The sequence below is a fragment of the Entelurus aequoreus genome, linkage group LG14 (assembly GCF_033978785.1).
Source record: "Entelurus aequoreus isolate RoL-2023_Sb linkage group LG14, RoL_Eaeq_v1.1, whole genome shotgun sequence".
NCBI lineage: Eukaryota > Metazoa > Chordata > Actinopteri > Syngnathiformes > Syngnathidae > Entelurus > Entelurus aequoreus.
In genome coordinates, this window is record NC_084744.1 from 37,098,029 (window position 1) to 37,119,665 (window position 21,637).

General features: G+C 37.8%; 1 protein-coding gene across 5 annotated transcripts in view; it reads left to right on the forward strand.

Annotated features, from left to right (window-relative positions):
- aff3 (AF4/FMR2 family, member 3) overlaps nucleotides 1-21,637 on the forward strand; it is a 74,360-nt gene that overhangs the window by 8,834 nt on the left and 43,889 nt on the right. For 2 of the 5 annotated variants that reach the window (XM_062069772.1, XM_062069776.1), the window contains exons 1-2: nucleotides 13,052-13,276; nucleotides 19,641-19,682. In XM_062069772.1, coding sequence (XP_061925756.1) covers nucleotides 13,199-13,276; nucleotides 19,641-19,682 — 120 coding nt within the window. In that variant the 5' untranslated portion in view covers nucleotides 13,052-13,198. Of the gene's footprint in view, nucleotides 1-3,973; nucleotides 4,043-13,051; nucleotides 13,277-19,446; nucleotides 19,456-19,640; nucleotides 19,683-21,637 lie in introns of those variants that run through there. The other 3 variants (XM_062069774.1, XM_062069775.1, XM_062069773.1) reach the window with 3 other exon arrangements.

The following is a 21,637-nucleotide window of genomic DNA, read 5'->3' on the forward strand; positions in this document are numbered from 1 at the left end:
AAGACCTAAGTCCTAACATCAACATCAAAGCATTAAGTGTTTGATTATTTCTATTTCCATTATTTACAACTGGAGCCGTCTCTAAGGTTGCACAATTTAGAAAAAAAACTCTAAAGTTGTACAAAATTTTAGAGTTTGAACCAGTCATGCTTGATGTCACGGACCTCCGTCCTTTCACGACATCAAAGACTTAATTGCATGTTTTGCTTTTTCTTAAACTTCTTTATAAACCTTTTCTACAACGCTAAATACACCCTGGGGCGTACCACAGGGATCAATACTGGGACCAAAATTCCAGGAAATCAGAAAGCAACAGAATACTTTGACATACAGAAGACAATGACCCAGCACTGAGGTGGGAACTGGGAACTAAATAGAACTAATTAACAATGTGGAACAGGTCAACTTAAGTTAAGCCAAACTTTATTTATATAGCACATTAAAACAACTGCACAGGTCATAAAAGACAATAAAATCAATAAAACAGTAAATATTACAATAAACAGTAACAAAAGAACAGCAATTTAAAAACAGTTGGGATAAAACAAGACTAAAACCAAGGTGCTTTCTGCAGAATGCTTGTGAAAATAAGTGTGTTTTTAGCAAGGTTTTAAAATGCTTCAGTGTGCAGCCCTAATGTGCAACAGGTGTGCTGGCAGGACAAGGAACACAAGGCAAAGGTGCTAAAAAAAAAGAGAGACCAAACAGGAAATGCTATGAAAACAAGAGCACTAGGACAGGAAGTGATACCAAACACAGAAAAAAGTCCAAACTGTCTTGAGGGATCATAACACAAATACCAGTTGCACAAAAGTCATGCAACACATTACACTTTTGTGACCCTTTCCCCCAAAAAAGTAGCGACAAAAGAGAAAGGAGAATACCCACAGTGAGTTAAAATATTGTGTTTTCTTGTTTTTACTGTGGTTAACTTCTTTTTACACTTGTGTAACATTTACTAACGTCAAAAAGTAAAATGTCATGAGGTAATACGTGGAAGTGCAGCACTTAACTTATGTTTACGCTTGTATAACTGTTCAAATGTTACACACAACCAAAGTTAACTCCTTAACAATGCGATTAATCACCAAAAATATTGCATTAATTGTGTAAGAATGCAGATTAATCACATCATTTGTTTTGTGCGCACATACTCCTATACCGGGGGTCAACGACGCCCTAGTGGCTCCCTGGACCTCTTTTAGAGATGTGTGAAAATGGAAAAACGTGAAGAAAAAAATATATTTTTTGTTTTAATATATTTTCTGTAGGAGAACAAACATGACACAAACCTTCCGAATTGTTAGAAATCCCACTGTTATGTATAATAATTAATTATTTTATAATTAATTAATAATAATATTAATAAATAATAAAATATATGTATATACATGCTTTACTGATGAGAGTATTTGGCAAGCACCGTTTTGTCCTACTAATTTCAGTGATCCCTGAACTCATCGTAGTTTGTTTACATGTACAACTTTCTCCAATGCTGCCACAGAAAGGCGTGTTTTAATCCACTCCGTCTTTGCCTCATTTTGTCCACCAAACGTTTTCTGCTGTGCTTGAATACACAAAGGTGAGCTTTGTTGATTGTATTTATTTGCTGGAGTGCTTATCAGGCATATTTGGTCACTGCATGACTGCAAGCTAATCGATGCTAACATGCTATTTAGGCTAGGTGTAAGTACATATTGCATCATTATGCCATGTTTGTAGGTATATTTGAGCTAATTTAATTTCCTTTAATTATGTCCTCTGTGTATTTAATTTATATTTGCATGTCTCATGACACATTATCTGTATGTAATATTGGCTGCATTTCTGATAGTTGTTTGTGTGTCACATTGTTCCAGACCACAGCAAACGTTACCCAGCTTGAAAAGATTGTAATAAATCCTTTAGAAGAAGACAGACTACTATTTCCCTATACTTGGACACACACATCTATACCATTGGCCATTCTGAGACAGTAATTTCCAGAAGTTATCTCATCCGGTGAGAAGCCTCCATTTTACTAATGATTTCCAATGTTGCAAAAATGTGTAGAATAAAAATTAAAATACAACATTTCTGTCAACAAAGATTTGCGTCAGCCTTTGATAGTAGGCTAATATAGACACTTACATCATGTGTTGCCTTCATTATAACACTTACATAAGACTTTAAATTTTACAGATATTTGTTTTGTATTTTTCGCCCAATATGGCTCTTTCAACAGTTTGGGTTGCCGACCCCTGTCCTATACTCTAACCTCAGAAGTTTACCTAAAAGGCGGCGCATGGTCAGGGATCAGGTCAGTGCAGTCCACTGGTGTGCTTCGTGGCAAATGTTGCTTCAAAATACACTAAGATAGATCAAACTGTTGCAAAGTTTTGAGTATATACATGACGTGCATTCAAGTAAAACAGTTTGGCAAAAAATATCTATTCCATTCTGACAATAAATTTGCATTTGTGTCAAAATATTGGAGTCTTTTTAAAGTTAATTTAAATTAAGTAATTAAGCAATTTACTGTGATTAATAGTGATTAATAAAAGTTCCAAAGTGAAATTAGGGTGGCGTGGCTAGGTTAGTGGAGCGGCTGTGCCAGCAATTTGAGAGTTCCAGGTTCGATTCCTGCTTCCGCCATCCTACCCTAGCACATTGATACACTGTTGATTATACATACATGTTCTTTAAAACTGACATTGAAACATCCATCCATCCATTTTCTACCGCTTGTCCCTCTCGGGGTCGCGGGTGTGGCTGCAGCCTATCCCAGCTGCATTCGGACGGAAGGCGGGGTACACCCTGGACAAGTCGCCACTTCATCGCAGGACCAAGACTTTGAAACAACGTTGCAAAATAGTCATATTTGTAAGTTGAGACAACATAGATGTCCAACGTTGGGTCCACGTTGTTAGTTGGGAAATGACCAGATTTCAATGGTCAAATCAATGTCACAACCTGACATTGAATAAACGTTGTCAAAAGGTATGTTGTTTCAACATATTTGTGTTGTAGAATATTGGTTGGGAAATTACCAAAATTCAATGGTCAAATCAACGTCAGAACATCAAAAAGCATGTTGTTTCAACGTTATGTTTAAGTTGCTCAATGTCAGGACCTAATTCAACAAGTTCTCAACATTGTTTTAATGCCTGCTGGGTAGTCACTGGCGTTGTGTCCCTGGGCAAGACACTTTACCCACCTGCTCCCAGTGCCACCCACACTGGTTTAAATGTAGCTTAAAGATGTCAATAATGGGTTTCCCTAAGTAAAGTGCTGTGAGTCACTAGATCATTTTCTAATCTATTTTCTACCACTTGTTACTCTCAGTGTCTCCTAGCCGCCCAGGCAATTCATATTGTCTAAAAATGCATTTTCCCATCGATAACGTGACATCGCACTCAGAATATACATACATATATATATATTTATTTATTACAGGGGATTTTATAATATATATGATAAAATCCCCTGAAGAGCAGGGAAACCTGCGAAACAGGCTTGTAGGGATGAAATAGCCTTTGTGTTTTTTCCTGACCTAACGTATATATATATACAGCCCGGCCCCAAGCTAGATTTTTTTAACCCAATGCTGAGTCAAAAAGTTTGGGGACCCCTGCACTAGAGAAAAAAAGCGCTATATAAGTAAAATTCACATCATTAATTAATCTAAGTTATATAATTAATCAAAATAAAACATACAATTCTAAAAAAATCTATTGAAAAATGCAAAAAAAAATGTATTTTGTTTGACAGCACAGCTTAAACATCACCTTGAAAAATATTTAATGTTGGCAACATATTACTTGTATATCCTTTAGTTACTGTGACAAAATGCTTAAGAATACAAATAAATCCCCCCACTATCATCTTTGGGGATTTTTTATTTAGTTTCGGCCTACTAAAAACACAAATTACTCAAAACAGAACTTTCTGACCAAAAAAGAAAGTTACTTTTTGGTGCATCTGCTGTGTTCAGGGCAGCAGAGTGGAACGTTCCAGGCCCTGACAGGAAACAGTCTGAAAGAGCATCTCTTCTTACCAATTAGTAAGTACATCCTTACCATCATCCATATAAGCAGACACAGCATTAGGTACACCCGCACAATCTGATCCAAACAAGATGTTTCCTTTATACAGAAAATAATGCTCGATACACAGCCATGCTATTTCCTGCATGCACCTTTGCCTTATTGTTATTGTTGCCCAAGTATTAGTCACGTCCACAATGGTTCTGTTGGAGTCAGCTATGACGGTGAGTGTGTGACGGTGAGTCAGCAACAACAACAGCTACATGGAATTCTGTCGTTCTATTAACCATTCATGCACACCAACCCCCCACATTGTGAGGATCTCCTCTGGGTTAAAAAAAAGAATCTTCCTCTCAATGTGTAAGCCAGAGAAAAAGTATATGTCATATTGTGTTTTCTATGCACTCATGGTGGTGGCAAAAGGAGAGCAGGCTTCACTTCAAGCCACAGGGTGGGGCTCTTTGCACACTGCCTCTGCACTGTGCTTAAACTTATGTCAACAGTAATCATGTACTGTAAGTACATGACAATATTGGCAGATTTAAGCAACTATGTTACCCTTTTTCATGGATACATTCGGTAAATCACACCTTTATTGAGAAATTGCATATGTCAATGCTGTGGCGAAGCTAAAATGCCAAAGAAATTGAGGACTATACTGTAGGTCAGGGGTCGCCAACCCATCATCAATCAATCAATCAATCAAAGTTTATTTATATAGCTCTTAATCACAAGTGTCTCAAAGGTCACACATCGGGGCAAGAAAAAAAACCTCAACCCAATGGGATACAATGAGAAACCTTGGGAGGGGGGGGGGGGGGGGGCGCAGATGTGGGGACCCCCCCCCCACCTGGACAACCTGTGCAATGGACGTCGAGTGGATCTACTTAATAGTGTGAGAGTCCAGTCCATAGTGGGGCCAGCAGGAGATCATCTTGAGTGGAGACAAGTCAGCAGCGCAGAGATGTCCCCAACTGATGCACAGATGAGTAGTCCACCCCGGGTCCCAACTTTGAGCAGCTAGCGCATCATCTGTGGTCACCTAATAACCTCTCCACGCAGGAGAGAGGGGCAGAGCAGAAAAGAGACGGCAGATCAACTGGTCTAAAAGGGGGGTCTATTTAAAGGCTAGAGTATACAAATGAGTTTTAAGATGGGACTTAAATGCTTCTACTGAAGTAGCATCTCTAACTGTTACCGGGAGGGCATTCCAGAGTATTGGAGCCCGAACAGAAAAGGCTCTATAGCCCGCAGACTTTTTTGGGCTCTGGGAATCACTAATAAGCGGGAGTTCTTAGAACGCACATTTCCTGCCGGGACATATGGTACAATGTGTCCCGGCATATAGCTCGGTTGGTAGGGCGGCCGTGCCAGCAACTTCAGGGTTGCAAGTTCGATCCCCGCATCCACCATCCTAGTCAACCGGCACACATTTTTAACCCCTGAACATGCTCGCACACCTCGCCTCTCTCTTCAGCCTCACATCCAGCCGCTCTCCACAACGCGGTCACACATTTCACCCGCTCGCTTCGCAAGCGTGCGTGGCATGACGTGCACAAAAATCATCGCGTTGCAACATGTTTTTATTTTTGTATTTTTTTTTTCTCCATAAAGAAATACAATCATGTGTGCTTACGGATTGCATCCCTGCAGACTGTATTGATCTATATTGATATATAATGTATATATTGTGTTTTTTATGTTGATTTAATTTAAAAAAAAAATATATATATTATTTTTTTTAAACTTCTTGTGCGGCCCGGTACCGGTCCGCGGCCCGGTGGTTGGGGACCACTGCTTTACACCACCACACGCTTTGCATTGGACTTGGTGATGTATGACTCAGATGCAGCTGCTCAGCCATGGAAACCCATTCCATGAAGTTGTCTGCGTACTGTACGTGGGCTAATTGGAAGGTCACATGAAGTTTGGAGCTCTGTAGCAACTGACCGTGCAGAAAGTCGGCGACCTCTTTGCACCATGCGCTTCAGCATTGGCTGACCCCTCTCTGTCAGTTTACGTGGCCTATCACTTTGTGGCTGAATTGCTGTTGTTTCCAAACTCTTCCATTTTCTTACAATAAAGCCGACAGTTGACTTTGGAATATTTAGGAGCGAGGACAATTTACGACTGGATTTGTTGCACAGGTGGCATCCTATGACAGTTCCACGCTGGAAATCACTGAGCTCCTGGGAGCGACACATTCTTTCACAAATGTTTGTAGAAACAGTCTCCATGCCTAAGTGCTTGATTTTATACACCTGTGGCCGGGCCAAGTGATTAGGACACCTGATTCTCATCATTTGGATGGGTGGCCAAATACTTTTGGCAATATAGTGTATATATAAATATATTCCTTAGGTCCGGGAAAAAAAACACGGAGGTTACTTCGTCCTTTTTTTCCCCTGACCTAAGGAACATTCCGCTCTACTCCGGTATTGAGCACTGTTTAACGGATAAACCACAGTAACCTCGGCTAAATATGTATGTATGTAAATATATATTTACATATATATATATATATATATATATATATATATATATATATATATATATATATATATATATATATATATATATATATATATATATATATATATACATATATATATATATATATATATATATATATATTGTGTAGGAGCCATTTAAGGCATCTTTATTTTTGTGTTGGCATTACTTTATTTTGTCACTAGGTGGCGGGCTTTTTGGTTGAGCAGTGCAGAGGGGAAGGCATATGTAGGAGCACAGGTGAGCCAAACGAGGAAGGACTCAGGTGTGGGAGCACAAACCGTTCTTACCAGCAGCAGACAGCAGCAAACCACAGCAGACAACAGCAACAGGCAGGAGAACATATAACACAATATCACTGCAATAATCCCTGGTATGTTTCATTCACCCTGCAAATTCGTTAATAAATATGCATAAACTGGATTTTCGACTGGACCTCACTTCATATACAATGTTTGCTACTGCGTAGGATCACTCCCTCAAACCTGTTGAGTAATGACAATAAATTGGAATATTTGAAGGTGAAGATTGCCATTATATATATATATATATATATATATATATATATATATATATATATGTATATGTATATATATGTATATATATATATGTATATGTATATATATGTATATATATATATGTATATATATATATATATATATATATATATATATATATATATATATATAAGTATATATATATACATATATATATATATATACATATATATATATGTTTATACATGTATGTGTATATATATATAAATATTAAATATATAATATAGTAACGTCGGCTAAATAGGTATGTATGTAAATATATATTTACATATATAGATAACATATATATATATATATATATATATATATATATATATATATATATATATATATATATATATATATATATATATATATGTTTATACATGTATGTGTATATAAATATTGAATATATTATATGTATCCTGTAATTATATACTTTGGGTCAATATGTGTTGATGAATAATTAAATTATTATAGTATCTGAGTGATTGGGACAGGTCATTATATGCTTTTTTTTTTTCTTGGACACTTTTAATAGCCCAATCTGAAACCGCCCCCCACCCCCCAGCGTTTACCTTTTTCCTACCTTTTTAGGAGCGCCGTAATTTGGCAGGACCGTCAGCCTTCCTGTGTTGTCTCCCTCTTCAATTTTTGTCTGATCTTGAACGGAAATGTGCTTTAAACCTGAATTTCCCCCGGGATCAATAAAGTATCTATCTATCTATCTATCTATCCATCTATCATGTTTCTTTTTTTCTTTTGATATTACTATTGTTCTTTTCAGATGGCATATTTGTATTGGAGATTAATTGTGTAGATCATGCAGTGTCGTGGCTCCAAAAAAGGGGTAGTTACAACTTATGATTTTCATAATGACCCAAATAACCAACTATTTGAAGACAAATAACACCTTATGCGATCCACATTGCGTTCTTGACACGTAAATAGTCTAACTTTGATTGTTGCTGCTGCGGAAATGAGCTTCTTTAAGGAAAGATGGTGCATGATATGCTGCTGGCTGTTATAAATCGCTGCAATTATAGACGCTATGCTGGCATCACATGATCTTCGTTGTTATGTTTGGTCATGTGATCAAACTAATTATTGTCACGCAGTTTCTGTCTAAGGCTGTTCTGGATTTTGACCCAAAATGTAAAAAAAGATGAGGACCAGTCATAGTGGAAATAATCCATGATATCCTCCCACCTCCAAAGACATGCACCTGGGGATAGGTTGATTGGCAACACTAAATTGGCCCTAGTGTGTGAATGTGAATGTTGTCTGTCTGTCTGTGTTGGCCCTGCGATGAGGTGGCGACTTGTCCAGGGTGTACCCCGCCTTCCGCCCGATTGTAGCTGAGATAGGCTCCAGCGCCCCCCGCGACCCCGAAGGGAATAAGCGGTAGAAAATGGATGGATGGATGGATGCTGCTGGCTGCTTTGAATCGTTGAATTCAGGGGGAAAAACCTCTGTTTGGATATAAGCTACTGATGAGGACAGTATAACAGTGGATCACCATGGTTACAGGGGCAAAAAGAAGCAAGTAGAGACAACATACTTTTTCATGACTCCTCCTCATCCCACTCTTCCCGTGGGTGGAAAGAAATAGTCGTCAGGAGGTCTTACTCTTGGGGGTTCGCCCGCCGCTCAACACGGGTGGCGTCTAGGGATGCGGTTGTGCGTTTGAGGCACAGTCGCCATGGGTATATATGTAACCATGGGAGCTTCATTGGGCCTCTTGAGGCATTTTTCTTATGCCTCCATTCGCACCAAATTCCAACATTTCCACTCCGTCCATTGGGAAATGCTGCTGTTTTGCTATTCATTCAGCAGATGTTATGAAAGTAAGTCCCGAATCACGAACAGGAGATGGACTTGAATCTGTCTTCTTCAGCCTAAATAAGTTCCATTTTCAGTCGGGGTTGTTTTTACAGCTGGAGTCTGCACCGTACAGGTGACATATTATTTCCTGCCAAAGCACAAACCCATCCAGCCGGAAAGCATGGAGCACGGAAGCAGGAATAATGGATGAACCTGGCAGGCAGACAAGGCCAGCATGTAGGGATGGATGCTCAGACATATGTTTGCTGTAATCCCGGCATGGAGGATTATGAGGATGGCAAAAAGCCTCCCCCTGATTCCTGATCGTGATAATACGATATCTAAATGGTCAGTTTTTGTTTCAAAACACACTTAGGATTTCATGTTTTTTGAGGCAGCGTGCAACAGATGTTCGAAACCTAGAGGGGATTTTGTCTGTATATCCTTTTTTATACCGCCACACTGTGAGTTTTGTTCTTACTTCGTTTGGCAGCCGTATAAAAACACTGTGTGTTCATGCGCCATGACAAGCTCTCCCTATAGGAGAAAGGAGGGATTGCATACTATTTTACTGTCATGTCATTTGAACCCATCCATCCATCCATTTTCTACCGCTTGTCCCTTTTGGGGCCGCGGGGGGTGCTGGAGCCTATCTCAGCTGCCACTTTCTAAAAACTACAGAACAGAACTGGAATAGACGATTCCAGATGCACATGATGGGTCAGTGGAGGACTTAAATGAAACCATAGACAGACATCCCAACTCGATGATCCTCAAAAATGCGACAAAAGAAGAAATAAGCAAAATTGTAAAGAAGTGTAAATCCAATACCTCAACTGACTTTCATGGAATAGATATGGAAATTATTATAAAAGTTATTGAAGAAATTTCAGAACCTCTTATATATATCAGCCATCTATCATCTCAAACAGGCACAATCCAAGATAAAATGAAAATAGCAAAAGTTGTACCGATTTATAAGACTGGAGACAAACACCAATTTACAAACTTTAGACCTGTTTCCCTACTTCGACAATTTTCTAAAATCATTGGAAAACTATTAATAACGAATTGGACAAAACCATGAATAAAAGTGGAACACTCGTGGAGAACCAATACGGATTCCGAGCTAATATTTCAACATCGATGGCATTAATCAAAAAAACAGAGGAAATGACCAATGCACTAGATGATAGTGATGGTAGTGTGCAGCTACAGTATTTATGGATCTAACGAAAGCATTTGACACAATTAATCATATTATACTAATCAACAGATTAGAACGGTATGGCATCAAAGAATTGGTATTGGAACAGATTAGAAGCTATTTAACCATATAGAGGATCTTTGATTAGTGTTTTTGCAGTAGTTTCGAACAAACAGCACAGCGTTCCTGCCCTGTAGAGCATCTTTGACAAGATTTTTTCTGGTACTGTAGGTCCCTAAGAACAGCAAATCAATCTTGACACATAAAAGATCTTTGAACAGTGTTTTTTTTAGTTGGTGTTTTAAAACAGCAGAGCGCTTCTGTCCAATAACAGGATCTTTGACTTGCGTTTTTGTAATAAACAGCAGAGCCATTTTTGCAGTACGTTTTTTAAAACAGCAGAGCATTCCTGTCACATAAAGGATCTTTGACTGACGTGTTTGCAGTAGGTTCTTAAAAACAGCAGAGGGCTCCCGTAATTTAGAGGATCTTTCACTTCATTTACTTCTACTAAAAACAGTTGAGCACGCCTGTCATATAGAGGATCTTTGACTAGTGTTTTTGCATAGATCGTTAAAAACAGCAGTGTACTAATGTCATACAGAGGATCTTTATAGTGTTTTAGCAGTGGGTCCTCAAAAACAGCAGAGCGCTTCAGCCCTGTCATTTGGGGGATCTTTTTAAATAGATTTTTTTACAGTATGTCCTTAAAAATGGCAGAGCACTCCTGTATAACAAGTCCCTAAAACAGCAAATTAAATCTGTTATATTAAGGATCTTTGACTTGTGTTTTTACAGTAGGTCTCTAAATCTGCAAATTCAACCTGTTATATTAAGGATCTTTGACTTGTGTTTTTGCAGTAGGTCCCTAAAACAGCAAATTAAACCTGTTATATTAAGGATCTTTGACTTGTGTTTTTGCAGTAGGTCCCTAAAACAGCAAATTAAACCTGTTATATTAAGGATCTTCGACTTGTGTTTCTGCAGTAGGTCCCTAAAACAGCAAATTAAACCTGTTATATTTAGGATCTTCGACTTGTGTTTCTGCAGTAGGTCCCTAAAACAGCAAATTAAACCTGTTATATTAAGCTGTTACATTAAGGATCTTTGACTTGTGTTTTTGCAGTAGGTCCCTATAACTGCAAATTAAACCTGTTATATTAAGGATCTTTGACTTGTGTTTTTGCAGTCGGTCCCCAAAACAGCAAATTAAACCTGTTATATTAAGGATCTTTTACTTGTGTTTTTGCAGTAGGTCTCTAAATCTGCAAATTCAACCTGTTATATTAAGGATCTTTGACTTGTGTTTTTGCAGTAGGTCCCTAAAACAGCAAATTAAACCTGTTATATTAAGGATCTTTGACTTGTGTTTTTGCAGTAGGTCCCTAAAAAAGCAAATTAAACCTGTTATATTAAGGATCTTTGACTTGTGTTTTTGCAGTAGGTCCCTAAAACAGCAAATTAAACCTGTTACATTAAGGATCTTTGACTTGTGTTTTTGCAGAATGTCCCTAAAACAGCAAATTAAACCTGTTATATTAAGCTGTTACATTAGGGATCTTCGACTTGTGTTTTTGCAGTAGGTCCCTAAAACCGCAAATTTAATCTTTTATATTAAGGATCTTTGACTTCTGTTTTTGCAGTAGGTCCCTAAAACCGCCAATTAAATCTGTTATATTAAGGATCTTTGACTTGTGTTTTTGCAGTAGGTCCCTAAAACAGCAAATTAAACCTGTTATATTAAGGATCTTTGACTTGTGTTTTTGCAGTAGGTCCCTAAAACAGCAAATTAAACCTGTTATATTAAGAATCTTTGACTTGTGTTTTTGCTGTAGGTCCCTAAAACAGCAAATTAAACCTGTTATATTAAGGATCTTTGACTTGTGTTTTTGCAGAATGTCCCTAAAACAGCAAATTAAACCTGTTATATTAAGCTGTTACATTAGGGATCTTCGACTTGTGTTTTTGCAGTAGGTCCCTAAAACAGCAAATTCAATCTTTTATATTAAGGATCTTTGACTTCTGTTTTTGCAGTAGGTCCCTAAAACCGCCAATTAAATCTGTTATATTAAGGATCTTTGACTTGTGTTTTTGCAGTAAGTCCCTAATACAGCAAATTAAACCTGTTATATTAAGGATCTTTGACTTGTGTTTTGGCAGTAGGTCCCTAAAACAGCAAATTAAACCTGTTATATTAAGGATCTTCGACTTGTGTTTCTGCAGTAGGTCCCTAAAACAGCAAATTAAACCTGTTATATTTAGGATCTTCGACTTGTGTTTCTGCAGTAGGTCCCTAAAACAGCAAATTAAACCTGTTATATTAAGCTGTTACATTAAGGATCTTTGACTTGTGTTTTTGCAGTAGGTCCCTATAACTGCAAATTAAACCTGTTATATTAAGGATCTTTGACTTGTGTTTTTGCAGTCGGTCCCTAAAACAGCAAATTAAACCTGTTATATTAAGGATCTTTGACTTGTGTTTTTACAGTAGGTCCCTAAAACAGCAAATTAAAACTGTTATATTAAGGATATTTGACTTAATTGTGTTTTTGCAGTCAGTCCCTAAAAAAGCAAATTAAACCTGTTATATCAAGGATCTTTGACTTGTGTTTTTGCAGTAGGTCCCTAAAACAGCAAATGAAAACTGTTATATTAAGGATATTTGACTTAATTGTGTTTTTGCAGTCGGTCCTTAAAACAGCAAATTAAACCTGTTATATTAAGCTGTCACATTAAGGATCTTTGACTTGTGTTTTTGCAGTATGTTCCTAAAAATAGATAAATATAGAGATGATGTCAAGATTGTGCAGGTGTACCTAATGTTGTGGTCTGCGTGTGCTCGGCTGTTATCGTGAGACGTCTTCCCCGGTGTGACGTCATATTCCACCCATCACGCATGTGTGTGAGACTACACGCATCCACGGGCTCTACTCTTGGAGTCGTGATCGCTCCCACCGGCTCGCCTCCATCTGTCCTCCTCGGTAACTGCGCACGGAGCTCCATCATCATCATCATCACCGTCAGGACAGCATCACGTGATCAGGCTACTTCAGCCGAGTATGGACACCTTCGGAGGGCACTGAGCATCAGGAACCATGCCCACTGTCCTGGCCAGTGGCAGGGGGAAACTTGCCTTTGGATCTTTTCTGCACCCATGCCCGTTTTCCTCTCAGGTGAGAGCTTCTCTCCTTCTCCGTAGTTTGTGTGCAACTTCCTGGTTCGAAATGTGGCATAACGCACACATTAACGACGCCAAAAATGGGGGTAAATATTACATAGTGAGTCATGTAATTACAGAGTCATTTAACCTACTTTTTATGTTGATGTTGAAAAAACAAAATAACGATGATGATAAGTAGGCATTTTTACACAGCGGCCGGTTTGTGTTTTAATTTAGTTTATTTATTGATTTTTGCTCTTGGATGTTTGTGGATTTAACATTCTTTTAGCGTCTCAAAACATGCTAGCATTGAATGTAAATAGCTAACAGTTGTTTAAAGTTGATACATGTGCTTTGTATGAGGTATTAAGTTTGAGCTATTAGAATAATGTTGGTTAAAAAATCACACTGCTTGTTTTGTTGCATTTGTTTTTGAAGGGTTGTGGTTGTTTTTCTCTCACAATTAACCTAAAATGTTTTATGTTTGAGTAGCAAAACAATAATGATGATATTAAGTAAGTCTTTTACAAAGCTGCTGATTTGTGTTATAATTGTATTCATTTATTTATTTTTGCTCTTGAAGGTTTGTGGATGGAACATTCTTTTAACATTGAAGGTCCCAGATCATGCTAGCATAGCACACAGCTGTTTAAGGGGGAACAGCACTTTCCATGGAACTTTGCCTATTATTCACATTTTTCTCTTTTTTTTAATGCTTTCTTATTTGTACTGTACGACTCATACGAGACAGCTAACAATGTAGATAATGGGAGTCATCTATTCGCCCATAAATCCCTCTCAAAAACCATCAAAAAACCGCCAACAATACTCTATTTACATGTTGTGATCTGAATATTAACCAAGTATTAACGACATTGGTATTATAAGAGCTAACGCTGATTAACTACTTTTGTAGGCGCCTTGATCCCAGAGAGCTAACGCAGCTATTGACCTGTTGAGCTGGTGAGCTGCTGCATTGCATCTGAGTTGGTAAAAGTTTGTTCAAAATTATAAATCATGCCTCTCACTTGTATAGTAGCAGATTGTGGCCGTAAGCCGGGAGATTGGTCAACATTGAAAATCAATTTAGACACCGTGAGAAAGACACAAAAAGACGCTTCTTTACGCCCACTTTTTTTTTTACTTGAAAAATACGGGTTATTATTATTTAATCATCTAAGTCTTGTTGTGCTGAAAGATATACACATCTCATCAATCAATGAAACTTTATTTATAAAGTAAGTGGCAACACAGAGTGCTTTACAGGAAAAAAATTGTATGAAACATATTATAAAATATATGTAAAAACAATATACAAATAACATTTTAATAATTGACTACTAAACAGAACATTGAGAGAATAGTAATAGTGATAATAGCAATAAATAAAATAGAAAATAACAAAATTAAAATGTAAAAATAAGAAGAGTGTAACATGATCATTAAAATGTCTTTAAACTGTTTATCTAGCATCAGTCTGCCTCCCAGTGAGAGCAGACATTGTACAGTAAGTGATCGTTTTATTATGTTTGTAGTTTGTATTTCTTGTTTAGCACTTAGCAATACTGCTACATGATGTGTAGTGTTTCACTAGAGCTAGATCTGTTCATCACACAGCTTCTAAAACTTGTTGCTCATCCTCCGTATATTCAGGCAAAAAAAATAAGGTTCTGGATAGTTATTTGTCTCAAAATAGTCATTGGCTCTCATGAAGTCTGCCTTGATTAGTAGTAGTTGTTGCTAAAAGGAAATAGCGAAAGTTGTGATTAAATTAATATGCCGCCGTAATGCTTAAAATAAGCATCCATCCATCCATTTTCTACCGCTTATTCCCTTCGGGGTCGCGGGGGGCGCTGGAGCCTATCTCCGCTACAATCGGGCGGAAGGCGGGGTGCACCCTGGACAAGTTGCCACCTCATCACAGGGCCAACACAGATAGACTGACAACATTCACACACTAGGGCCAATTTAGTGTTGCCAATCAACCTATCCCCAGGTGCATGTTTTTGGAGGTGGGAGGAAGCCGGAGTACCCGGAGGGAACCCACGCAGTCACGGGGAGAACATGCAAACTCCACACAGAAAGATCCCGAGCCCGGGATTGAACTCATGACTACTCAGGACCTTCGTTTTGTGAGGCAGACACACTAACCCCTCTTCCACCGTGCTGCCCGCTTAAAATAAGCAAAATACGTAAATATTACATGTTATTATGAATTATTTTGGGATTTTTTTTAGAGCACTTTATAGGCGGAATAGATCAAATTACCATTTCCTGCATTGTTAGCCACTTCTTGCTAGCGTTTAATCACGAGTTAGAATGCATAAACAAAGAAAAACATACAGTATGTGTTCTTGTCTTACATAAGGATTGTAAAATATAGATAAAAATCCCCCCCAAAAAGTGCAGTTCCCCTTTAAGGTGATATATTCACATAGTACAGTATGTATTTTGTGTGAGGTATTGATTAAGTTGGAGATATTTGAAGAATGTTAGTTAGAAATCCAACTATATGTGTTGTTGCAGGTGTTTTTGCAGGCTTGCGGTTGACTTGCTCCCCCAAGGGGTTTCATTCATTCATCAGGGTATTGCACCACAAGCCTGGGGTTGTGATGTTAGTGCAAATAGTAGACACTGTGATAATGGCAACACGCTAATTGTAATCCGAGAAAGCCTGACACTGGCCTGTTTGTGCTCCTCTCCGCCGCCTCTGGCGTCTTAAGCAGCTCCGCGACCATGAGACACATCGCAAGCTCGCACGCGTCGCCCCTCAGGAGGCCTGCAGTCCAGCGAAGTGACAGTGGCCTTAGTGAGTCATGCCTGTAAGGAGAGATGGTGTCTGGCACTTACATGTGTGCTTGCTCCACAGATGGCACACAGTGGCAAATCAAATTACTGTAAGATTCCGCACAAAAATATCGAACTATCTGCTAAGTACGCTAAGGACGGTGGCCTTTGATGGTCTTTAGGCTTCCATCGAAGGTCCTCTATGATCAGAGGCGGGTAGAGTAGCCAATGATTGTACTTAAAAGGACTGTTAAGTCAGAGTAGGTGTGTCAAACTCCTTTCACTGAGGGCCACATCCCAGTTATGGCTGCCCACAGTGAATAATGTATGAATATAAATGTGTAAGGATGTCATTTATTCTATTCTTACCCAATTGCTAATCCATGTGATTATTTTATATTTTTCTATGTGCACTGTAAAAAAAAAAATTTACGGTGAAAAAACTGACTGCCAGAATTTTACCGTAAAGTTTACAATGGCTTTTACATTGAATAACTGTAAATGGAAAAATATACCTGTTTTTACAGTCAAATCTGGCCACTGAGCTGCCAGGTAAATCTCCGGTTGTTGTTTTTACGGTGTATTATTGCAACAGGAAAAACGTTACCACTGGGTTTTTTTGCGATAAAATTAAGTACTTTATCTTTTCTAACAAAATGTATTAGTTTTTTCCACTTTGACAGAAAAAAAACACATATACTGCATGCGATTGCATATCTTTTTGATATTAACTAATAATGCAACAAATACTATATTATCATACATTTTTTTACAAATGTTATAAAAAAAATTTTATCATTCATTCATCATTTTTTATATAACGGTTTTCCATGAAGTTGTCTATATGCATATCATGTATTTCATATAGATTTTTTGTGGCTTGATGTAGGGCTTGAGGTTGGTGCTTCATTTTGGTACTTTATTAGTATTATATTATATATAGAGGGAGTTATAGCTATTCTAGCGCTTTATTTATGCTTTTCACTGTGGTGATGAGCTATGTCTCCTTTTATTATAATGGTTGCCCACACATTTTTTTATTGCTTTATTTATTTTCCTATGATACTGTACCGAATATTTGATTTATTTTGTACAATTTTCCATTTTGTGCACTTTAATTTTTGAAGTTGTTCTTGATTTATTGTTATGTGAATTGATTGACCACAGCTGTGACTATTCAAGCGCATCTCTTCCTGTTGAAAATTGCACACTGACGAAGACATTTTCGAAACCGGTCTGAGTTTGGTAGCACCTGCGCAATTTGTATTAAAATTATTAAAAGGACACGAGTGTTGCTGGCCTTGCTTTTTCTTTAAGTACACTTTTTGCCGTCCACCTCTTTATTTTTGTTTTATTGAGTTTTTTGGAGAGTGAGTGTTTTTCCTGTATTTCTTACAGGGTACAATGTACATTGGACAAAGTCAAGCAGATATTTAAATATTTATTTTTATTCTAAGATAAAAAAAAATGTATGATAATATAGTTTTTGTTGCATTATTAGTTAATATCAAAAAGATATGCAATTGCATGCAGTATATGTGTTTTTTTCTGTCAAAGTGGAAAAAACTAATACATTTTGTTAGAAAAGATAAAGTACTTAATTGACAAATAGTATTTTCAGTCTTTTGCGGTCCATATGAAATGATGTGGCGGGCAAGATCTGGCCCCGGGGCCTTGAGTTTGACTCCGGTGCTTTAATGTAATGTGACTCAAGCAAAAGTAAAAAGTAGTCATCCAAATAATTGCTTGAATAAGAGTAATTATTGACTGAACAAAACTACTCAACTACTGAGTAACTGGTAAGTAACTTTTGATTTATTGAGTAGCTATTTTTTAATTATACTTAATTATACACTACAACTGTAGTTGGTGTGTGTGTGTGGGCCTGCGGCCGTGTGTGTGTTTTTGTGTGAGAGACGGGAGAGACAATACTATTGCACGTACTGCAAAAGATGTACATTTTACAGTCACTTATGATGTTATTACAGGGCTAATGTTAGCATATGCATAACAAAAAAAGTGGAATTATTGGTCTGAAATGTGAACATTTCTACTGACACAGATGACCGCGCGTGATAAACAGTAATACCTCAATTTACTTCATTTTCTTTTTTTCCCCCCCAAATCGACATGTTGCGTTCGGTGGGTCTTAAACTCCAAAATGCAGAGGCGGCAGACGTAGCGCAGGTAAACATGACTTTAATGTAAAAAAACAAGGTGGAAACAGTGCAATTGGGGAGTGCACAAGTAACATGCAATTACAAGCTTAACAAAAAACAATGACAGGGGCAGGCGGGTTTATAAAGAAGCTTGAATGGCAAACTGGTACAGGTGTGCTTAGATTGCCAATCAGGGACAGGTGTGGGAGACAGCGCCTAGGCCACAGCAGTGAGGCACACAGGAAGTAGTCCTGAAAATAAGAACACTGGAAAGGAAACAATACCTAACACGGTAAAGTAAATAAACAAAGTCCAAACCTATCATGACATTCATGACACAACATATCCCATTAAAATGAATGGAATGTACAGCATTTACTTTTGGAAAGTGAACTTATACGGTACCGCTTTCCAGCTGCTCATCCGTCAAAAACACTATCAGCAGCTTTTTCATGTTTTCATTGATAAATGAAAAAAAGCATGTTCCCCGAGGTCACACGCGCCCCCCCTGGCATCGCACTGCGTCCCCTGAGGGGGGCCCCGCCCCACTATTTGAGAAAGACCTGTCTAAATTGTAATTCCAAAAATCTATTGGTGGACTTCTGGGACATGAATTTGTTGAAAAATAACGTCATGTTGATCTCACAATATATATTGTATATATATTGTGGTATAGCTCGGTTGGTAGAGCGGCCGTGCCAGCAACTTGAGGGTTGCAGGTTCGATCCCCGCTTCCGCCATCCTAGTCACTGCCGTTGTGTCCTTGGGCAAGACACTTTACCCACCTGCTCCCAGTGCCACCCACACTGGTTTGAATGTAACTTAGATATTGGGTTTCACTATGTAAAGCGCTTTGAGTCACTTGAGAAAAAGCGCTATATAAATGTAATTCACTTCACTTCACTTCACAATGGTATTTGTTGTAAAATACTGCATCAATAATGCTTGTTTTCTAAGGTATACTGTCCAGCCCCTGTTTTGTATGAACAGCACCACTAAAAAATCAGGGGGGACGAAATCCCAATCTACTCCTGCTCAGTTTGGCAGGACCTCTGACCCCTGCCTACACAAAGGTCTACCCTGAACAGCTATTAGTCGTCTTATTGTTATGTGGCTCTAAGATTTTTTACACTGTCCATTAGAATTTCAGGTTGAGAAAAAGGCAGTGACATGGGGAAGGATGGAAAGTAGATTGCAACAAGCACACACTCTCTCTTTCTCGCTCCCTGCAGCTGTCATTTTGCAGGTGTGAGTCACAGACCTTCTGTCAGTTCTCACAGTGACTCTTGTTTTTACTCATCATTCACCTGCACATTTGCAAAGCGCATCAGTGTGTCCTCTACACTCACTGGACAACCTATTGTAGAGTAGACATTCATATAAAACTCCACATAGTGTCCTGCTAATGTTTATGATGTCTGTCCTGTGCAGGTAACAAGAGGCCAACACAGCTGTGCTAAAGATATTTGGGGGGTAAGGACCTACTTTTGATTCCATCATATCGTCTTTATTATTGATTTCATTATTTTGATCCATTTATGTTGCTACATAAGTAAATATTATATTCGATAACCAATATGCAGTGCAAAGTAGACCCCATGTTATAATATTTTTCACCAATTTTGAATAAGTGTCAGAGGTGCCACATTAATGTTTTGGAAGTGTGCTGTGCAAAATCTAGCATTAATGCTGGAGTTTAGACCGTTTAAAAGCGCTTTTAGTAAGCCCTACACTGTAAAAAAAACAACAACAGCAACAGGCTATCACAGCATCTAACAGTATTTTTTTTTACAGTAAAATACTCTAATCAAAACAAATGTCTGCAAGAATTACAATATACTTATATTTCAAAGCAATTAATAGCATTTTATTGTTTTTTCACAGTAACTTACCGTAAATGTTACTGACAATGTAACAATTATTAGCCAGTAACTTGCTGTGAATTTACAATTTTCTTTACAGTTTATAGGTAACACACGTGTTTGTGTCTGTAACTTTAATGCTCATGAGCTGTTTGTCCTCCCCTGTTTCCGACAGTGTTTCTCCAACAAGTGCCGCTTTAATATATTCATTGTAACACTTTTCCAACATAGTAGATATGTATATGTGTGTGTATATATATATATATATATATATATATATATATATACTAGGGGTGTAACAGTACATGTATTTGTATCGAACCGTTTCGGTACGGGGGTTCCGGTTCGGTTCGGAGGTGTACCGAACGAGTTTCCACATGGATATATTAAGTAGCGTAACGCACGTTGTGTAAACAATGCACACCGAGGCACAACACACGGCATGCTAACAGCTAACGGGCTACGATAGACTGACCATTTTTTTCACCGGACAGGTCTTCTTTCGCTGAGCTGTCAGGGAGGAGTTTCTTAAATGCCTCAAATGTCCGGTATTTTGAGTTAGGGTTGCGTGTATTTTCAATGTACGTTCAGGGTTAAGAAGGGGTTAAAAACAAAAAAAATTGTGCACGCAGCAGCATTGGTGAGGGAGGGGCAGAGACAGAGAGAGCGAAAGAGTTATGATAAACGACCATGCGTTGCCAGGCTCTGCTTTTTATCCATAGATTTGTCAGATTTAATTTTTTATTATCTATAGCAGGGGTGTCAAAAGTGTGCCCCGGAGGCCATTTGTGGCCCGCAGCTAATGTTTTAAAGGCCCACGACACATTCTAAAAATACTATTAAAATAAACAAAAACATAACAAAAGTGAAATAAAAAAGCTTAAAGGTTAAATGTAATTTAGAAAAAGTTTCAATGTTGACTAATAAAACCAAGCTGTTTTTTTTTCTTTCAAACTGTCATTGCTCAAAACATAATATTGAATCAAAATCAATGTTATTATGAATTATTGACCTATCCAAGGTTCCGATTACTTCACATCAAATATTCCACTAAGAAAAATATATTTGGTGGAAGATTTTGCAAATTTAGTAAATAAATAACCCCAAAATTAATATTTTGTTGTTTTCTTACTGTACCGAAAATTAACCGAACAGTGACCTCTAAACCGAGGTACGTACCGAACCAAAATTTTTGTGTACCTTTACACCCCTAATATATACACAAGTATACATATATATTTATATATATGTATATATATACATATATATATATATATATACACTACCGTTCAAAAGTTTGGGGTCACATTGAAATGTCCTTATTTTTGAAGGAAAAGCACTGTATTTTTCAATGAAGATAACTTTAAACTAGTCTTAACTTTAAAGAAATACACTCTACGCATTGCTAATGTGGTAAATGACTATTCTAGCTGCAAATGTCTGGTTTTTGGTGCAATATCTACATAGGTGTATGGAGGCCCATTTCCAGCAACTATCATTCCAGTGTTCTAATAGTACCATGTGTTTGCTCATTGGCTCAGAAGGCTAATTGATGATTAGAAAACC